Genomic DNA, 21184 nt, shown 5'->3' with positions numbered 1-21184 from the left:
GTGTGAGCTCGCAATACTTATTGACCTTGATGGTATTGTCTTTGGGGATGTTGGTTTCCCAAGGAACCTTAAGCTCTTGAATCACAACGAGCTTTAAAATTCGCAAATACCTAAATTTGTCTGGTTTGGAGGCCGACGCACAAATATCCTCTGGGATTTTGTATTGTTTCTCATACGTATCCATTATTATGGTCAAATCCGAAGTCGCTTTAAGGATATAGTGAGGCTTAACGTTTGTTTTTAGCACTAATTAGTACCTTCTCTGACAAAACCTATGGTTATTTCCCTTTGCGCTCTGGCTACCGAAAGACTAACGGCTTCACGTATGATTTCCAGAATACTATCGTGACGACGGGAGTATTGACCGCTATCTATGAGTACTCTACATCCCACCAACAAATGCTTAACAATTCCAACTGCCGTCCCACAGATATAGCAATTTTTTTTTGTCATTATAATGATAACATCGTCTGTACGGCGTATATAATATTTTTATCAACCGATCTTCACGTGCATTTTGTTAGTCACTCTATAAAACCAATGAAAACAGAAAATAAGTTTTATAAGGCATATTTATTTTATACATAGAACTTGTTCACACAAGTATATGACTATACCTTTGTGATTTTCGTCTTTCATGGGAAGGTTATGTTCAACCTGTCCCTAGCAAGATTTTTGATGTACAGAGAAGTCAAAGCCGCCGAACAGCTATCAGAGGTGTTTTTTTACCGATTAACAAATATTTTTTTAATATAACAGCCGATCAATATTTTTTTCGCGCGGTATGTTTATTCTAGATGTGCGTCGTCACATTATAATATAAGCTTTTCCAGTTTCTCCATGGAAAACTTTAACGTTAGTATTACAAAATGGGAAAAATTACGAATAAACATTGTTAAAATCCGCATATAATCGGACGATGCCAATGAGGAATAATGGCAAAGATATAAAATACCTTTTAATTCAAGACAGAAGAGGAAAGAGGAGAGAAGAGAGATGAGAGAGGAGAGAGCATGTAAGAAATAAACGCTTATTAGAAACTATGAAACAATTATAAATTAATGTTTAGTTTGTTATTAATTTCAGAAAATAATAAGCACCTGTATAGTATAAAGTTTTTTGTGACAAAACTAAGTCGTACGGTGTACATGAGACATACCTAAAGTATGTGTTTTGTAAGATCAATTTACTTATGGTCCTCATGTAGACCACGAGGTTCTGTTAGTACATAATACAGTGTAATAACGACTTGTTATTAAGAAAAAAAAACTCAAAATTAACTGTGTCTTTCCAGATATAAAGAAAAACAAATAAAAAAACCTGGGTGGTGTGAGTTTTTAAAACAATGATTATTGTGAGTGTTTTTTTAATCGTTGGCACTACCCTCAAATCTTAGTATGTTTACTGTCTGTTGATTTACTGGCTTAATAGTTTAGTTTTAAAAAAATGATTAATAATGCAATTATAATGTGAAATTAATAATTGTAGAGAAGATATCATACTTTGTAATTTAATTGTATACCGAGTGTTTGAGTGTTTGCACGATTTGATAAGATTAAAACTCCTACAGACGGACTGCTGATTTGAGCCACTGATACGTAATTTAAACTTTGCTGAATATTTTATGATATTCTGTTGCATGGGCAGATGTAATTCGACATGTGATAGATAACCAAAAACATATAAACGACATTTGATGACGACTTACATGATTATTAATGATTATACACAGTTATTAAACTGTAATAGTAAAAATATAATAATAACTTGCAAGAGTTTCAAGGGAAAATTTGTTTTCATTTATTTTCTAAAATGAAATATTGAGAGTACATTCATAAGTTACATATATTTCTACGAAACTTAGACGCAACAAGAACCGTCTCGGCATAACCTTGTAGTATAGAATACGTGCTAACGGCTGACTCGGTACCAAATATGGAATTCAATTAATTCCTCGCGAGTTATATTGAATTAAACTATTATGTTAACTGGTGTTTTATCTTGCAAAAAGAAGGTTAGCTTTTGGCAAATATTATTACAATGAATCCTTTTCTTTCTTCTTTTTTAAGGTAAAAGCTCTGTTTTATCAACATATTTACAAAATTAATTGCATTTAATTCTAGTCAGTTATTAATATAGTAAGTTGCGTGTTTAAGTTTTGTTGATTGTGTTGTATGTTTGCTAGCTTCTTTTCTGTTATCAGAATAGAATAATGAAAACCACATGTAAGGCATGAGGAGGTATCTAATACGCGAGTAGGTATGTTATTTTTAACATACGATGCGTAGTAAGTTGAATATCTGGAATTAATAAAGACACTAGTTTTGTAAAACATTCAAGTTGTTTTGATATTTAGTAATACTAATAAAATCCTGATTAATACATTTTTTTAACATTACATAGTTTGTTGTTAGATAACATATACATTTATTAAATGACGATTGCGATATTCTTTGTTTGTCTAACGAATTAACGAAATCGGAAATAAATACAAATAACTCTTTACAGAGCGACGAACTTAATTTTGCCTTATTAGTTTCCCGATTATCGTATTTTTTGATTAGTGTTTCTAATAGTCCTTTTCGTCATGGATACCAGATCTTAATAAAAACATATTTGAATTGATTTTAATAAAAACATACATCAATGAAATACCTAAACAATGTCGGTGTTAAATGTGGCAATAAAACACGTAGTAAAGTATCGTTATATATCTACGTATTGATGAGCATTAATTTTTTTATTTTTATTTAATATTGTATACCATTAAAAATGTCTCTTAGATAGAATAATACGGTTGATAACCTAGCGCCGTTGATTTTTGTATTGAAAGACAAGGTTTTAAAACGCTTCCACTTTCCATTTACAGAGACAGTTGCTAACACTTAGTCAGGATGTATAATATAAACTAATATAATACATTGTCAACTTAATAATTTAGTTTTCTATCCTAAGTCTTTTTGTGAGGATAGTTTATTGAGAGCGATGTCTTTTGACGCTCCGACGGCGACTGATTCAAAGCTTACATTGAGACCATCGAATATTTTTCATTAAACTGTGACACAGCCATAACAAATTAACATTGTGAAAATTAAAGCGAAAAATAAAAATCCAAATGGTATTCGATAAAATATTTTATTATAAAAGATACAAACGTCTTTTTTATTTTTAAACTTTTGGTCGTTATAAAATTAAACAATAGTACGTAATATTTAAGGAAATCTTATTTAACTGGCATGTCGGCTCACACTGTCATAGAATCGGTACTAACCAAAATATATTGAAAAGTAAGTTAAGTCTGCGGACTCAGTCTATGAAACATGATTATTGGTGTCTGATTAATTTCCATAATAACTGCTGATTTTAAAGTGTTCCAGGATGGACCGCGTCCAACAAGTTTTCTCTAGAGTTTAAAATTCCGTACGATTTGTTTATTTAATTCCTCTGTAATATATAAAACAGATAATTTATAACAGAAAATTGAAGGAATATAAAAGGAAGGTCAGGAATAGTAGAGCGGTGTGTTATTTAAGAGTTAGACAGATTGTTGCTATCCCTCGTGTCTTAAGACATTTAATTTATTTTTGTACTTTGTCAATAATTTTTAACTAATATTAAAGTCTCTGTGATTATTTTATATATTTCTTATGAAATCGTCTCATTTCGCAAGTATTCGGGTAAATTGTCACTAATAAACTGACTTGTGATCGATTCCTACTGAGATAGTTTAGACGAAAATTATTTTTTTTTAATTTCATCAAAATAACTATTCGCTTTGAGGTCGCAGGGCACGCACTATGTGAAACTTGTACAAGGCCAGTTGTTGAATTAGCATTTGTACAGTTATCGTGTTATTTGTTCTCACTGTATACACTAATATATTTAAAGTTTTTAAATTTTATTTTCAAAATAATTACTGAAAGTTAATAATCATTGGCAGTTGTCGCTTTAGACTTATTGTTACTCCATATTTTATAATTCGTCACCGCCTTATTAAAGTAAAAGCCACAGATTATAATTTATGTCTTCATGAACATTTAAATATCGAAGTATAATAACTTTATCATTGGTTTCTTTAAATTTTTGACACAATATTCAAAATAATATATAAAGACAGACCAAATGACAAACAGGTCACGCACGTTTTAATGTACCCCCGGATCTACCCACAGACAGCTGCATGATATATTGTTATCGGATTTTTATGGAGGACTAGCGAGACGTCAAATTAACTTACACTACTAAGAAAATAAACACAATGCTTTAGTTTCATTTAGGAAAATGTTAGAACAAACTATTATTTTATATAATGAGATCTAAGATTTTATATTTTATTTTATATTTTATTTTGAAATAGTTATAAGATATATTTTTATTATTTATTGTCAAGAATTAAAAATTTACAATAAATATCCATATTAAATTAGATACGAGCAATTATAATACAATTAAAAAGAGTTCCTACTGTATCTATAAGTCAAACAAGTGTAATCATGTAATGACCGGTGTTAGGCGTGTTAAAAATACGATCCTAACGAGAAAAATGAAGTACAGGAAATAAAAAATCGATAAGGCAAATTTAAGAATATTTAATTGTTAATAATAATATTCCTTAAAAACAATTGTTTCCTATATGACCCTTGAATACTGTATCAAAATAAAAGCCTATAACAGGAAAATATAAACCGTTTCTGTTAGAAAAATATTACGGAATAAAACTTTTATAAGAGGTTTGACGTTGGATATAACCGCTATTTATAAATTAAAGAAATAAAAATGATTTAAACTTTTTAAAGTCATTTTTCCTGCGAGTTGCTCGAGACTTCGAAGAAATGATTAAATATACAAAGCAAACACTACTTATTGTTATCTGATAATTAATATATTATTTTTCAAGAGGGTGTACTTTTGAAGGCTAGAGTAGGTTATAACTTGTTGTATATATAACTTCATTATGTATAAACAAACCAACATTTATAATAATCCCAGATCACGCCGACGCCACGCCGAAAAAGAAGCCACCGACAAATCCGACGGAGTAACAGCTCTGTTTCTTCACAAATCTCTGCAATTTCTCAATGACCTGTTGACTCTTCCCTATCGTGTCCCTGATCCGATCCCAGTTGACTCGGATATAGCCAAACTCGCAGGCATAGTGGAGTATTATCACACTGCCTCCGAGTCCGAAGGCAGCGATCTTGCCAACCTTCGCCACACCCAGTCCGACCAACCAACCACTAATCGTACCTAGTATAAGATCCTTGCTTCTATTTTTGGGTACTTTGCCGAGGGCGTCGTCGAAAAAGCTTTCATCAGTCGGTTTACATTCTTTGGAAAGGTTACGAAGATCTATATCTGGTATAGGTCTGGCCATTTACATGTTTTTGTTTATTTTTGATACGAAAGTTATAAAAATAAACTTCGATATCCAACCAGATATGTCAACTATCTCAATTTCAATCCTAACATTATAGATTTCAAGATTATTATATTCAGCGTTATATTTATTCCTGTCTTGTAATATGACAGTTGAAGTACAGATAATAAAAAATACTTTATAATAGAAAAAAGTTGCATTTTATCACCCGAACCTAACTGTTTACTTGTACCTTGAAATAAAACTATTTAAAAATTTTCAGATTTTATAATTTTCAATGAAAGTATAATAATTCTTTTAAAACAATTGTGTTTCTTCAATAAGACTATGTTCGTTTCAGTTGAATTTTAGTGTGGAGTTGATTTTTTGTATGTTAAGAAATATTATTATTACTATAAAAATATAGACTACTGTCATAATTGAATTCACACTTGAGTTATAATCCTTGATATAAGGTACACATGTAGCGAAGTTTATAGGGCATTAATGTTCACTGGCGCATTACTATTGTATTGAATTTTTAAAATTATGTTGCTCTTTACAATAACAAAACTATATAGTCCATACCGAACTTATTAATTACAAAAAAGTATATGTTTAGTCCTGTTGTGTACATGTCGGTGCAAATATTAACTATACCAATGATCTTGTGCTTAAAGATCAAATGGTCGAGGGGACGACGCTCGACATTCAAAGACAAGCCAGCGCGCCATCTAGTAACTATGAAGTGACTTATAATGCGAGTTGGAAACGTTTTAGGTATTGTAAGTAATTAGGATCACCTAAAAACCTCTCTGTCTTGTCTTACCTAGACTACAAGATTTGTCTTACTTTTCACAATTATAATGTGTAGAGAGAATTTCTTGGTGATAACAATGAGTTTGAAAATAAGAGCTGTAATATTTTTATTTCTGACTAAATATATTTATTGTTAAGGTTAAATTAAATTGCGCTTTAAAATATTTAATTTGTTATTTATAACAAAATTATCGTTGTTTTTATCTTTTAATTTTACTGGTTAGTTAACGTTGCAGTGTAATGGAACTAGTTAAGATGAAAGTCGTTTCTGTTATAAAAAATATTTACCCTTAATGAAAATGGCTATTGGATAAAAATAAGCTTTGAAGCACAGTCAAATGAAACTACCAACTGTATGAATAAATATGTATGATTTTAATTCCTTAATTTAACTATTAATCTAGTTCTCCTAATCTATACGCTTTTGGTATTAAAACTTCCAGCATGTGTTATAATCACATTGCAACATGTTCATGGCAACTTCGCTAACATCTTTGTCATTTTAACTAACTGTCACAGTACACTGTCAGTATATTTTCATCAGCTGGGGTTTTCAGTCACTGTTTGTGTTATAACTAAAATCCTATGTTATATTTTGCGAGCCTATAACTTTTATTTCAATGACATTAATTTCCTTCGCGTCAAATATCATCTCGTGTACACAAACCTAAAAATGTTCTATTATCAACTCTGCGTTTGAAAATCATCGCATAATAAGAAAAATAATTAAGACATCATTTGAATTTCGTCTGTATAAAGCGGTTAGCAGTGCTTGCAACATACAAAGAGGAATAGATTTGGATTTTTTTAAGTCCTTCAGCAGTTTAAGTATTTTTTGTGCACCCTTTTGGACTACACAATGCTCTTAAGTAAATCATTAATACTTTAATTAACGGATTTTATCCGAACAAAATGAGCTCTATATATTCTTCAATGTCACAGAACGCCATAACTAAATATTTTTTCTATGCGTTGGCTACATTCAGTCTGGACTGTGTAATATTTTGTCAATATCAACGTCTTTATTCTGTGTCAAAAACAACAAGGAACTCGTCTAATAGAGTAATGGCGATGTTTTATAGACTCGTTGTGCTACGAATACTAAGACATATTAACCGAAGATACTACGACAGCTGCCATAATTTAATTCGTGTCATTGATTTCGAAGTTCAAATCTTAATTTCTAAGGCATTAGACGCAATTTCCTTCAACTATCACATCAATTTTAATTCTGGAACACCTTCCTCGACCCATGATGAAATTATCTACCTCTAATGTATTAAAACTCAAAATGAGTCCGAGTCGAGATAGCTAATCTCGTATTACACCGACTGTTGCTCAACAACGTTCGGCTCCCGGTAGCGGGTTTCGTTAATGAACAGACTATTGTTTACTTAAGCTTCATCGTTTTTTGACCGAATTACAATTAATATAAAACTCAAAACAAAATAAAAATCTGGAAAAGACACAGTCTAGCTACATCGAATAGCGACAAAGTTTAACATTTCAAAACACACAGCAACTCGTTGCTGTATCGTGTGGGTGTGTGTGTGTGTGTTAGTATACAACTACATGCTCTATGTGAAGCTGCCGGGAGTGGGGGGAGGAGGGGGCGGGGTGGGGATGAAATAAAAATAAAAGTATCGTCCGTGGGACGCCATGCGGGTGGTAGTTTCACTGAATGTATTTATCAATAGAATCATTTTTCACTTGTTAGGTATTGTCCATATCTCTAACTATATAATATATTATGTACACGGCGCGGCGCTGGACGCCTAAATGCTTCGCGTCACTTACAAAATAAGACCGTGAAGATCCTCGAACACCTATTACACGCTACAAATTATTAATAACTAGCTAGTTTAAAAGTACAAAGAGGTTTCATTATAAAATTCCACATTCAATGTTCAGGGTTTCCGACCGGCGACCGCTACACTCCGCGGATCGCCTCCGCCGCCGAGTTGTGTGTAATATATGGTGGGAGGCGGCCGAGGCCATCAGCGTTACACACGGCCGGGAGGTGGCTTCGCTGACAGAGTGCGATCTACCCGCATGCGGCCGACTACACTCCGTGGAGTAATATAGTATATCCATAACGGATAAGCGTTTAGTGAGCGGCGGGCGGGTGGCTGTGTGGAGCCCTGGCGGGTCACAGTCTATAGGAACTGGTCACTGTATTGCACGACGTAACGTACTGAGTCATGACGTAGGCCGTATGCATCATAACGTTACTGCATCTCTCTAACACTGAACGTTCTCTGGACTAGAATCATACGATTTACAAAAAAATAATATGATCTCGTGTATATAGTAGAGTCCGCCTACCGAGCGGTTTGTACTTCCGGTACGGGGTTCGAGACACGCCGCCGGGCTGGTGTTAAGGAATTGGAACGGTCTCAGGGAGGCGGCCTCCCGGGAACCTGACGGCGCGATGCTCTGAGAGAGCGGATCAGACGGGCGCGGGGGCGGGCGCGGCGGGCGGCGGGGCTGAGGCGCTGGGCGGCGGGGCGGAGGCCGGCTCACCGTCGTCCGCGTCCTCGTAGTAGGGTCTGTACGGCCGGTACAACAGCGGCGGCAGCGTGCGCTGGTACCCCGGCGAGCCGTGCAGGCCGTGCACTCCCCCGCCGAGAGAGCGCGACTCCTTCTCCCTCCTCTCCCTTTCTCTCTCCCGCTCGCGCTGCTCCTTCTCTCGTTGCTCGCGCTCCCTGAAATTTAATGGCATTTTAGTAATAGATGAACATATCGTAAGGAAATTAATGAACGATCGTTTTTCTTCAGGATGTTCCAAACAATGACTCCTAATACCGAGCCTCGACGACGACGTGACCTCTCCTTACCTTTCTCTCTCCCTCTCCCTCTGTAATGCCATCTCCTTCTCGCGGTCGTCGTGGAGCGGTGGGTGCTGTGGGTGAGACGGGTGTGAGGGATGCGAAGGATGCGAGGGGTGCGGCGGGTGCGAGGGGTGCGGTGCGTGCGGAGGATGCGGCACCATCGGCAACGGCGGCGCCAGCGGAGGGTAGAGTGCATAGGGCGGCAACCAGCCTACGCCAACGCCCACGCCCACACCGACCCCCACACCTCCTCGGAACACACGCTCCAGGTACATCTGCTCCTCCGCCGCCAGCCTGGAAACGAAGACATGATCATTTCACATACAGGGAGCAGAGACCGAGTCGGCAATCATACGAATCAGTCTCATACTGCGAGTAGCAGGCGGTAAGTATTGTACAAAAGTCAGTAGTCACCTGTACTGGAGAGCGGCGCTGGTGTATAGTGAGGGGTGAGCGTACGGGGAGTACGAGGACGGCTCCAGCAGGGGGAACGACGCGGCCGCAGGGTGACTCAGTCTGGAGGACGATACATATAGATAAGACGGGAGTTTCCGGAGTGTTGTTGTGCGTGTACGGAGTGTTGTTGTGCGTGTACGGAGTGTTGTTGTGCGTGTACGGAGTGTTGTTTTGCGTGTACGGAGTGTTGTTGTGCGTGTACGGAGTGTTGTTGTGCGTGTACGGAGTGTTGTTGTGCGTGTATGGAGTGTTGTTGTGCGTGTACGGAGTATTGTTGTTCGTGTGCGGTGTGTTTTGTTATTGTTGTTGTATGCTGTATTGTTGTATGTGTGTGTGTGTGTGTGTAAATCACGTTGTTGTCCTTACCTATCATCGGGTCTGTAAGGCTGAAAACCACTGGCAGGCAGGTGATGCGGACTGGCTCTCTTGGCCGCTGCCGTCGTCTTCTCCTTGGCGGGGTCTCTCTCGGCCGCCCCTGTATACTCACGGAATGACTCGCTGCTCTAGTGACCACACTCGACCCTTACTGACTTTCAAGTCGAGTAGGACCACTTTATAACATTCATATTGATCCCCATACTTCATATATGATTATAACACAGGCCTACAAAGTATTTTTATTACAATTAATTTTCATATACAAACTAGCTTTGAGATATGTCGCGTTTTAGACCTCTCACCACCAGTTTATCTACTACAACCATGAGGTATAATTATTATGTTCCATCATCGCGGCCGTTCCGTCTTGTTGGCTGAAATCCTCTTTTCATCATTCGTTTTCCTCATGAAACTAATAAACTAAGATCTCATAAAGCTATCTGTTAAAGAACCTGTCGCAAACTGTCAACGTTTTCATTATAATTGTCAAAAGTTTCCCAAGTTAATTATACCAAGGACCGCGGACCTCAAACAATTAATTCATCAAAGCTAATATTAATTTTGTGTCGTCTGAATTATGAGTGACGCGGAGCGTCTTTCGTATTGATTGCATTCAATCTCTTTGGCAATTGTAATACAGATAGATAAGTCAAGTACTACAAAACCTTTAAAAATAAGGCTATCGAATTGTTCTCTTTCATTACTAACTGGAGAGAGTTTGACTTCTACTTTATCTAGTTGTAAGTTGAAATTAATCTCAGACAAGATACAATACAAGTCAGATAGACACTTTGGGGAATTGTTGGTGCTTCAACAATACAAACACTTCGGATATACTACGCGGACATATCCGAAACTCCGCGTAACTCCGCGGACATATCCGGATAAATACAAACACTTTTCAGTTACATCGTTAAAAAAAAAAATTGTAAAATGTGCATATTTTATAAACTACAGCTGATAGAAAACACAGTAGTATACGAAATGACCATAGAGGGCCAGTCGATATCAAGAACCCGAGTACACGTTACACTGTGTGTAGGCCTGTGTTGTAACCGTGTTACGCAAACATACAAAACTAAAACTTCGTATAAAGATCAACATACAGATAAAACTATTACACTGACGTACTATTAATAATATTAACATGACATACTACACGTCTCAACTTACTATGAACGAACCTGAAAAAAATATATTACCTTAACGATACATATTACAGCGGGTAACCGTTTGATTATAGCTATACACACAGTCGCTTAACATTAGTTATGACTTATCCGACTCACGACTATATTATATACATGTACATGGACAATTCAGTTTTAAACCCAACAAGTGTTCACATTGGGGAAGTAAATATGAAAAAAATAAAATAAAAACAAGCCCGAGCCATAAATAATATGGTATGTATTTATCGCTCGTGGCCGGGGCGGGTGTTGTGTTTGGGAGTAAGCCGGCACTCACCGTCTTTGATGTCGGGACCGGCGTTCTTGGCCAGGGTGCGGAGAGCGGCGGCGAATGGCCCGCCCTTGTTGGGGGCGAGATCCGTCCGCTTGGATATCTTACTGGCGCTCACAGCTGGTGACAAACAACGAAACAAACATTAACATCATATATATACACACATAACATAACTACATGTAGGTAGGTTCTAGACTAACTCGCTTATTGTATTCTCATAAATTCGTTTAACGATGAGTATGTATGTGACACGAACATGTATCTCACTGAACAATCTCTCGGCCTTATAATAATTATTAATAATAATTCCTACATATTTTTTATACTGAATGCTCTCCACCGTCGTGATTCACAGCATAATTCGATATACATTTATAATACAATAGTTTCAAGTTTCAAGTTTTCATTGCAGTTCATTTAATTATATATAACTTCGGTAACTTATATCAGTGGAAACAAATTATTTAATTGGAATGTTTATATATTTAAATATAAAAAATAGTATTTTATTATTTTATATTAATATATAAAGATCACACACACATACATGTATCGCAACACTTGATCATAATTTTTGTCTGTCTGACTGTTTGTTACATTTAATCTGTGAAACTGCTTCACCAATTTCAAACGTTGTTTTTTTTGTCGGATAGTTCAAAAGTTAGGCATTAACTAGCATAAGCCACTTGTATACCTTACATCTTGTGTAAGCACACACATAAGTCAAACTATGAGTTTCGGCTATACGACTGGCATTTATTATATTATTTTACACTTCACCCAAAGTTTCGGTTACTTTACAGCAGCCGTGCTCACAGCAGACGATATGAAAATGATAACTGTTCAGAGCAAGGGAAATCACTCGCGTCGTCAGTTAAACGAGGTCATCTTTTAAATATCGTATTTTGTATACAAGTTCTAATCCTTAATGTGTTATCTACTATATTTTATTCACTATAGTCTGTAGATCTTGTGTAAGTGTGGGATCCATTTGAGAGAACAGAGTGGAGCTGCATCATATGAGAAACCACCACCACCACAATCCAAAGACTGTGGATGAAAGGTGACAGGATTAATATGGAAGAATTGTTACAATCAAATATATATATGTACTCTCAATAAATGTGAGGAAAACTAAGAAACATTCAGTGGAAATATGATCCCAGTGGGCTGTTAGTAGAAGGAAAACATTACGTTTGTTATTCTCTATATAATAACCAACAAGCTACGTCAGACAAAGACCTCCATATTGATGACATTAGAACTCAATTGTTTCACTTAATATATAAACTAACTGCTACGTATATTTAAATTGAACAGAGTCACAGACGTGTTAAACACAACACACTCTGTATATTTCAAATACCAAATCAATGTATAACCAACACAACTGAACTGCTGAACAGTACGTGTGTTCGTCCTTCGCAGATTCTCTTTACTTGAGCTCATCGTCAATTCATTATGTTTAACTACTCGACGTATGACGCATGACTATCGGGTGGTTTCCACGAAGACGAGTGGACTGAACACTACCCATCTTACACTTGCTCCCTCTGAAGAATCATTAACCACGTCCATAATAAACATATAATATGAAGGCAATCATCGTTTACGATAATATATAAAAAAGATAACTCTACACGTATATAAAATTAATTTGAGTGAGTCTGTCTTTTCATTTGGAGTTATTTCGACGAAGTTGTCGTCGTCGTCACCTACGAAGGATTCCTAACTGGAGAAACATCAGGAAACATCGAAAACACATCGACTAGGACAATAACAATGGTCTCCAACTAGTAGCATGGACCGAATGACCTGCACCATCCCTCAGTGATAAATCTCATCTGAACATTCCTTGCCTTTAAAACGGCGAGTCTCACTTCTGACGTTATTATCTCATTTGAGTGTTAAGTAAAACATAAGTGGCGGAAGACGCCAAATAATAATCCAGAGGAATTACTGAAATATTTGATACTTAATAAAAAGACGGCGCTGCGCGACGGGTGGGGTGACGACCCCCGACCCTCGAGTCGACCCCCGACCCCGACCCCCTCGCCGACAACCGACCGACAAATTGTTTCCGCTTCGAATGCTTTTAGGGCGGCGTTCAATCAGTGTTCTGAATTGAATCACCGATTTACTAACGGAACGGAACGGGACGCGGCTCACAAACAAATATCATATATACTGACTGACTGACAGCCTGACTGATTGACTGACTTCTGTTTAGTGACGTGTGACTACACTTATACAAAGAGAAGCCGTTCAGCGTATAGATCGGTCAGAACTAATATCATTGTAATAAATTACTATATGAGGAATATATTAAACGGTGTGAGTAGTAACTGTAGCGAGCGATGCAGCGACTGTATTAGAAACAATTGGTACAGCTTGAACTCCGGACAATGAGGTCAACTGGCGAGCGCGTCCCGGCGTGACGCGAGCCTGTTAGTGACGGAGACCCTTGGACGGGATCAAGTGGAGCGCCGCGGACACACGCCCTCACCTCAACACTACTCACAGATTAGGAATGCTCATATAAATAATTCCTATTCTTAATTATATATAAAATTTCCTAAAAATTAATATATTTTTTTGATTTAAACTGTTTTAATTAAACTGATTCATTGTTATATATTCAACGCGGACTCTACTGGGCGTAGATGGCATCTGTTAAATAATGATTTTATTATCTCCAGTCCGTGTGTCCGTGTGTCCGCGTGTGTGTATGTGTGTGTGTCCGGACCACAACCCATGTCACCGCCGTTTAACCCTTCAATTGCCTGTTGCTATTGTATGCCGTCCTCGACTAACCCCATGTTATAGAGCGGTCTTTTACAATACAACTTTATGTTTTGTATTCAATAAGTATTGTTAATGTTAGTTACTCATTGTGAAGTGTAAGCAAATGTCATATGGGTATAAGGTATTATATCATGATCTGCTATTCTTACTCTTACTGAGTGTTTGTTTCCATCTTAACCCATAACAGAACATATATTCTTTAACAGGATATCTATTAACAACCTATGAGAACATATATAAATATAAATTAATTCTGTAACACAATTAATCGTAAAAATTACCAACACTTTATTTAACCATTGTGTGACGTTGTCTGTGTGTCAGTTTTCAAATATAAACAGCAGTTCTGTTTTGATAACACCCTTTGTATATCAAGTCGTTTTTGTAATATCCATTGATATTGGACGAGGGGGGAAACAAATTGGATGGACACCCCCCCCGATGGGTCGCGACCCCCAGCCCCCTCCTCCACCCCCGGTGTCACCCCCACACACTCCCATCGAACGATGACGTTTATCATAAAATTCTCAGATGTAGTTGTATATATAGGAAGACATACATTAAGTAAAACGTAGAAAACGCGAAATGTGTAACAATCTCGTTTCACCCTGCCTTTATGCATTATTTTATTCTTTTTCCTTTGTTTTGATGCACAATAGATAATATAATGATATACTCGTACAAGCTCGGATAATATTCGTCATAACATCAATAAGGTATGTATCACTGTAATAAACGACATCATAATAACTACACCGTACACAGCGACACCCCACACAGAAGGGGTTGTCAACGAAGCGGCGAGCGGTAATTAATCTGGTCTCGAGCGCTAATTCGACTCGAGGCGCCCCCCGCCCCCGGCCCCGACCCCCGGGGTGTTCCCAGCAGACTACTTGGATACGGTAAATTGGATTAATGAGGCTGTATAATAGACTGGAGACCTCTGGCCCTTCACCGAGGTCGGAGGTGAGATGGCAGAGTTATAACGGCCGAGCCTTCCGAGTTTCACCTTCAGGGTCATATTATTAACATATCAGCATCTACAAATTATTTTACTACTTATAAACTATTTAAAAGAACCGTTGGCATGTATTAATTTTGTCGGCCGTGTTGAAATATTTTGAAAGAGACGAAAAGAACTATTAAAATACTTGGTTACTAGTTACAAAAAAAAAAATAAGGAACCCTAAGTAAAGTACGTTCACAATGAAAGTCCTATAACTAGTGATACGAAACTGTTATATTAAATGAAGTCTATTCCTGTAGTGGAGCGTGGCTCTCACACGACTCACGAGGCACCACTCGTCCCGCTACGAGCGCTCCATGGGGGAGAAATCACAGCTGTTATAATTATAGTACACCCGTGGTGTTTTGTGTTGGTTGTGTTACATGACAGTACATATTATAAAGTCGTGGTATTGATTTGCATATTATAGCACAGAATAATTTATCCAGAGCTAGTGATTATATAGAAGACCATTAATAATGTACAACTACCGCATATTAATTGTTATTTTAATTTCCTTACATATATATGTACATGTATACATACATTCCCCAGACAAGGGAGGGCAGAGTGAACAACGTTACATATATAAATGTAACCAAAGCATCCGATGCTAACTTAATATATTCCTGAAACAAACTCGAACAGTGCTCTTAATATTAATCTCCCCCTATCTCTCTCCATCTCTATGTATGTAGATGTCTCTATCTCATACCGAGCCCCCCTCTGTCGGTCTGTGGAACTAGCAAACTGTTGTGTTGTAAGTGCTCACATATTTGCCACTCTTTAGTAAGAGTGGATCGAGTACAACAAGTGTAGGTATACCAGCCGGGGAACGCATGCGCTCTAGCGACACGGTCTTGGGACACGGAACGAGACAAGAGCGACGAGCGGATAGGTCGCATAGTGATCACAATACAATATATTTTGCTATAAGCAGGAACTGTATCAATTTTACATATATAATAAACAAAATAATAGAATAAGCGAGCATTCCTCCCAGGTATTTTATTAGATGAAACTTATATAAACTTACGTGTGTGGACAATATTCTGAATGTTTCAGATATAAAAATAATCTACGCACAGAACTATTCCATTTCAATGTATTTAAAGTTATTGACGTATTTATTTAATATAAATAGTTGAACGCCTCTTGTTTTCAGACAGTACCACAAACCAGCGGCATCGTCAACGAATTTCCATTACAAGCCAGTGGCAATCCCACCACCGAGTCACCCCCGACTGTCACCCCTCCCCGCCGCCCGCCCCTTCTCATTCCCGACAGCCGCCCTCGTCCGCCAAACAATAACGTTACAAATGGGCCACTTTCATGCCTACGAGCTAAGTGCCTCTCAACTTACTCTCACAGGCGAGTGATATTTTTTAATACATACACATTTATATGGATTATGTATATCGTACGTCATATTGTTGTTCATCTCATAAATGTGAGCTAACATACAATGTATTATGATTATATTCTTAAATTGATTTGAAACGTCGTCAGCCTCGTTCGAATAGAATACAAAAACCTGAAAAACCAATTCATTACAACCACATAGTTTTCATTCCACAAGGTGTTACGTGTCACATCTGAGTACTCCATTCTATACAGAGCACTTTGCATCTAACTTCATCGGGATCAAGTCGATTACTGTCGGTAATCGCACACCCTCGCTGCTCGCCTCCGCTTCAACGGAACAGCGTTTCATGAGCTCTACAATAAGGACGGACTAATTTATCGAGACCTCTCGACTTCCCGCTCGATAAACGAAATGCTAGCAAAGATAAGCCGGCTCCGTATGGAGAGAGATCTAATAAAATTGGATAGCGTCGCATCCACAACCCTATTCTTGGCGTCGAATCAATTTCTATCTTGGCGCCTTCACGCCGTGCTTTGAGAACTTTATTCGCTAGTAATAGGGTCTAATTTAGTAGTGCGACGTATTTCTAAGAGATTACCGCAGACTTGTTAGAGTAATACGAGATTTGCGGCGGCATTTATAGGGTGGGGTAGAGGGTTCGGGGGTTAGTGTCGAGGTTTCGGGCTCAGTTATCAGGGTTCTTGTTTTGTGGGGTTAAGAATGTATACCTGTGTTGATAATAGGATTATTTAGAAGCCACTGCGAACATTAATGAAGCTGAGAAGTTACGCACTTCATTATTTAGCGTGACAATATAATTTTATTTACAGACAACTTTTTTGTAAAAATATATGTATAATGAACCGACTATTAATTTTCATTAAAAATGTATACAACAAAGTAAATTTCAGTGATATTAATTGCAATAACAAATTCATGATTGAATGGAAATAACCTAAGAAAAATTAAAGCATAACGTATATATGTATGTATATATGTAAATATATATTCTATTAAACGCTTTATCCGATATAATTTTTTATCTGATCCAAAATAATTCACGTTGTAACGTGTAAGAACTATTCCGACATTCATATATCAAGCTTCGAAAAGGCTCACTCCATGTAAATAACAATCTCTCGGTTTACGGCGTATTTCCCGCTCAGTGGTTCATCGCACCCGTCGACTGTGGAAGGCGAAGGGGTGAGGAAAGTGAGGGTGTAGCGGAGGGTGAGGTTAGATGTTTTTTTTATCGCCTCCGACGATCCGCGGGATAAGGACATCCGCGCCGCTTTATACGGTTATCCGGATTCCCGGGGTGTCTGTGTATTTTTGATCACTCGGGAATCGGAATATGTTTTGTTTAAAAAAAAAAAAAAATGTGATTCAATACTAATATAACGGAGGTGAAATTTAACCTATGTCATTCACTCATCGTATTAAATACTAGCGAGTATTTGTGAGAATTAATTTTCTAAAGTATATGAAAAATATATTTTATTTTGCGATCGCATACGGTAGGGCAACATGCCATTGATTTAGCATAGAGACACCATGCGACACTATTTCCTAGGATGAAAGATTAAATTCATATATGCCTGATAATATACATTACTAACAATATAATGGGTAGTTTTTTCCTGGTTCTGTACATCTCATTCTCAGTACGCTCCCGTTCCACATCAAATTTAATCCTCATCATTACTACAGTAACCCTACCCCTGCCAGCCACTTCCCTTCTCCAGTGACTCCATCAGCGATCATTACCGTACCCCTCTCCACTCGACACTCCGCCGCTCGTCGCCGGTCGTTATTGCCAGCCATTTAGTGTGATCCTATCTCGCGTATGTCAACTCGCACTCCTTATAAATATATTATATTTTGTTTGGACAAAATACTATACGACACATTTTATACTACTTTTGTTATACTTATATTATTAAATATACCTGGTATAGTAGACAGGCGTATACTTTTTTAAAATGCTATATATTGCAGATGAACCGCGGTATAGTATTAATGGTTATTGGTTTTTTTTCAAAAATATTATTAAAAAAATAAGAGGCAGAAATATGAATAACATATCGAGTGTCAGCAGCCATACAACAATTAAGTGGAATAAACAGCGTGTCCGCTGGGGGGCGGTAGTGTGCCGGCGGTGAGAGTCAAGCGACAAATCTGACGGACATTTCCGACCGGATCGAGTTACAGACAACACCCTGTGACACCCCTCCGGCAGCACCGAAGGCGGTGAGGGCGAACGACCACTACAACAAGCTCACTCATGTGTCAGAGATAATAGATTAATTAAACAATTAAATTAAATACGTATATTACTTATATTTATAAGAAATATATCTTGAGAGCCTACTATGCATGTATTTTAATATTTCATCGTCAATTTTAAAGCTTCGTATACAATATACCGCCGGTCGCTCGTGTCCTGTGCCACCGGGCACGGTGCGCGCGCAAAGAGGGGCGACCGGCGACCAGACGGGCCGCCTTACACGGAACACCGACGCGAATCAACGAAAGTTACGACGAATATTATATACAGAGGAGATGTGACACGGAGCTGCTCACAGGACGCCTTCATGAAAACATCATAAATATGACAAACGTCTTGTATATGACAATCATTTGATGCTATGTGTGGGACAATGCAAGCTGTAATAATGTCACTAGTCGCAGACTATGTTTCCTAAATAATGTATTACATCTCTATATTATAATGTATTACAGAATTGTTTCGTTTGTTCGTGGGTTTTATATATTTGGTAATATTTTTTTATTGAGTGCACGTTAAGACGGACAGAACCGGCTGCTGGCTCCAAGATAAACTGAAGTAACCGGAGAGCACTCACTCGTTGGAAATGAGCCAGGGAGTGAACGCCGCATACGTACACTAGTGTTTATATAAATTATTGATTACGTGCGGTTGTAGACGATACCGGCACACATCAACATAATATATTGTGAAGTGTGTCTTTGTGCGTGTGTGTGATATTCATACACGGAACAATTAATATATTAACATCACACACCTCACATCACACGCAGCTCTAAATCACGGCCGAGTGATGCTTTATGTGTAATTAATGAAGCAATCGCGGCTAATCATGTATAAGCTGTTAATTATTGGGACCGACCTGTGTGGGGGTAGTACGGCGCCCCGACGCTCATCAGGGTGGGGGGGGGTCGGTAATCCATCTCTCGCTACACTCACAGGCACATCACTATCTGCTATCGATACAGCACACGCACGGCACTAGCTGTTATCGATACAGTACACGCACATCACTAGCTCGCCGACTGCGGTCTGAGCGTTCATTTTTTTTTCACAGCACTTGCAATTTCCTGTGAGATCGTTTTTTTAATTGAACTCCCCGTAGACTCGTGCTACGAACTACTTCATACCGCGTTATATTAATATTAAAATCGTCTCTATCGATAGCAAAACAACGCGCTGCGTGAAATTCAGTTTAATATATATACACATATTTATAGTGACTTGGATTACATTATTACCATGTTAAATGACATTTAAATTTCAACTGTCATTAGTAACATCCTGATGTTTTATGAAACAGCCCGCAAGTACACACAGACTAAAACTATTAATCTCGATCAATATCTCCTATTATTGATCAGTCCTAAAAATGAGCATCACTTTTGACTAACTCAACTATATCCTCTACATATAATATTGTTTCTAACGATTCCGGCTGTATGTCCGTGTGCCGACAGACTCTTAATATAAACGAAGTCATAACAAACATGTTTTATGAAGACATTGAATCTCACGAGCCGTGTGTGTAAGTTGAGCCGCGTCACGTTCACACAAATAACATAAAACGTATCGCCCGCCCTCCCCAGGGATACACCGGACAGGAAAAATACAAGAATAGCCTCCAGAGACCGCTCACCGCGCTCACATCACCTAGCGCTCAATGAATACTGACATTACCACGAGTCTACACCTTCCAACTATACACCGACAGTTTCTAGTTATAGATCTATACACCTACGGCTATACCGTCTTGTACGGAGATTTATGAATGATAACCTGCTGTCCGTCTGTTTAATTTACGATGCAAACTTGTATTAAAGGTATGGATACCAAAAACGACAAGATTAGATAGGACACGTCGTCTGACTTGTGGGGGGAGGGGCCATGACGTCACACGTCACATTGGACTCTAGACACTTAACAATAAATCTACATTAATTGAATGAACTAAGAATACCCTGAACACGCATCGTATTTTATGAAAATTTTATTTTTAACCCCAAACAAAAAACGAGGGGTGTTATAAGTGTGCTCGTGTATCTGCCTGTGGCATGATAGGTCTCCAACGGATAGACCGATTTTTATGCTGTTTTTGATAATTTTAGAGCCAGTTTTCCTTGCGGTGTTCTATATTAGGTTAACAACGACCCAGCATTGTAAAATTGTGAGCATCTTTAAGAAATGATGTAAGGCATTTTTGGCCTATGACTTCACGATGAAGACAACACTTCATCACGCGAGCCGATATGCTCGTTAAATGACAATTAAAATATAGAGGTTTGGTAATGGTAACTTGTCGTAGGGGCGCAGGTTTACCTTACTTGTAGTATTATTGTGTAGATCAAAGGCCACATACACACATACAAGTTAAGGGACAAACTAACCTTCACACAGTATATCATTAGTGAACAAT

The 21184-nt window shown here is 37.7% G+C and overlaps 1 protein-coding gene across 3 annotated transcripts in view; it reads right to left on the bottom strand.

Moving 5' to 3' along the window:
• Positions 1-21184, bottom strand: part of LOC116775440 (uncharacterized) — a 68401-nt gene that overhangs the window by 5243 nt on the left and 41974 nt on the right. For all 3 annotated transcript variants that reach the window (XM_061524547.1, XM_061524548.1, XM_061524549.1), the window contains 5 exons: positions 11308-11421; positions 9829-9937; positions 9421-9522; positions 9013-9300; positions 8699-8880 (listed from right to left, as the gene is read on the bottom strand). In XM_061524547.1, coding sequence (XP_061380531.1) covers positions 8699-8880; positions 9013-9300; positions 9421-9522; positions 9829-9937; positions 11308-11421 — 795 coding nt within the window. The remainder of the gene's footprint in view (positions 1-8698; positions 8881-9012; positions 9301-9420; positions 9523-9828; positions 9938-11307; positions 11422-21184) is intronic.

This window comes from Danaus plexippus, chromosome 25 (genome assembly GCF_018135715.1).
Source record: "Danaus plexippus chromosome 25, MEX_DaPlex, whole genome shotgun sequence".
NCBI classification, from domain to species: Eukaryota; Metazoa; Arthropoda; class Insecta; order Lepidoptera; family Nymphalidae; genus Danaus; species Danaus plexippus.
The sequence above is the reverse complement of the archived record's forward strand: the minus strand, read 5'-3'. Positions and strand labels throughout refer to the sequence as shown.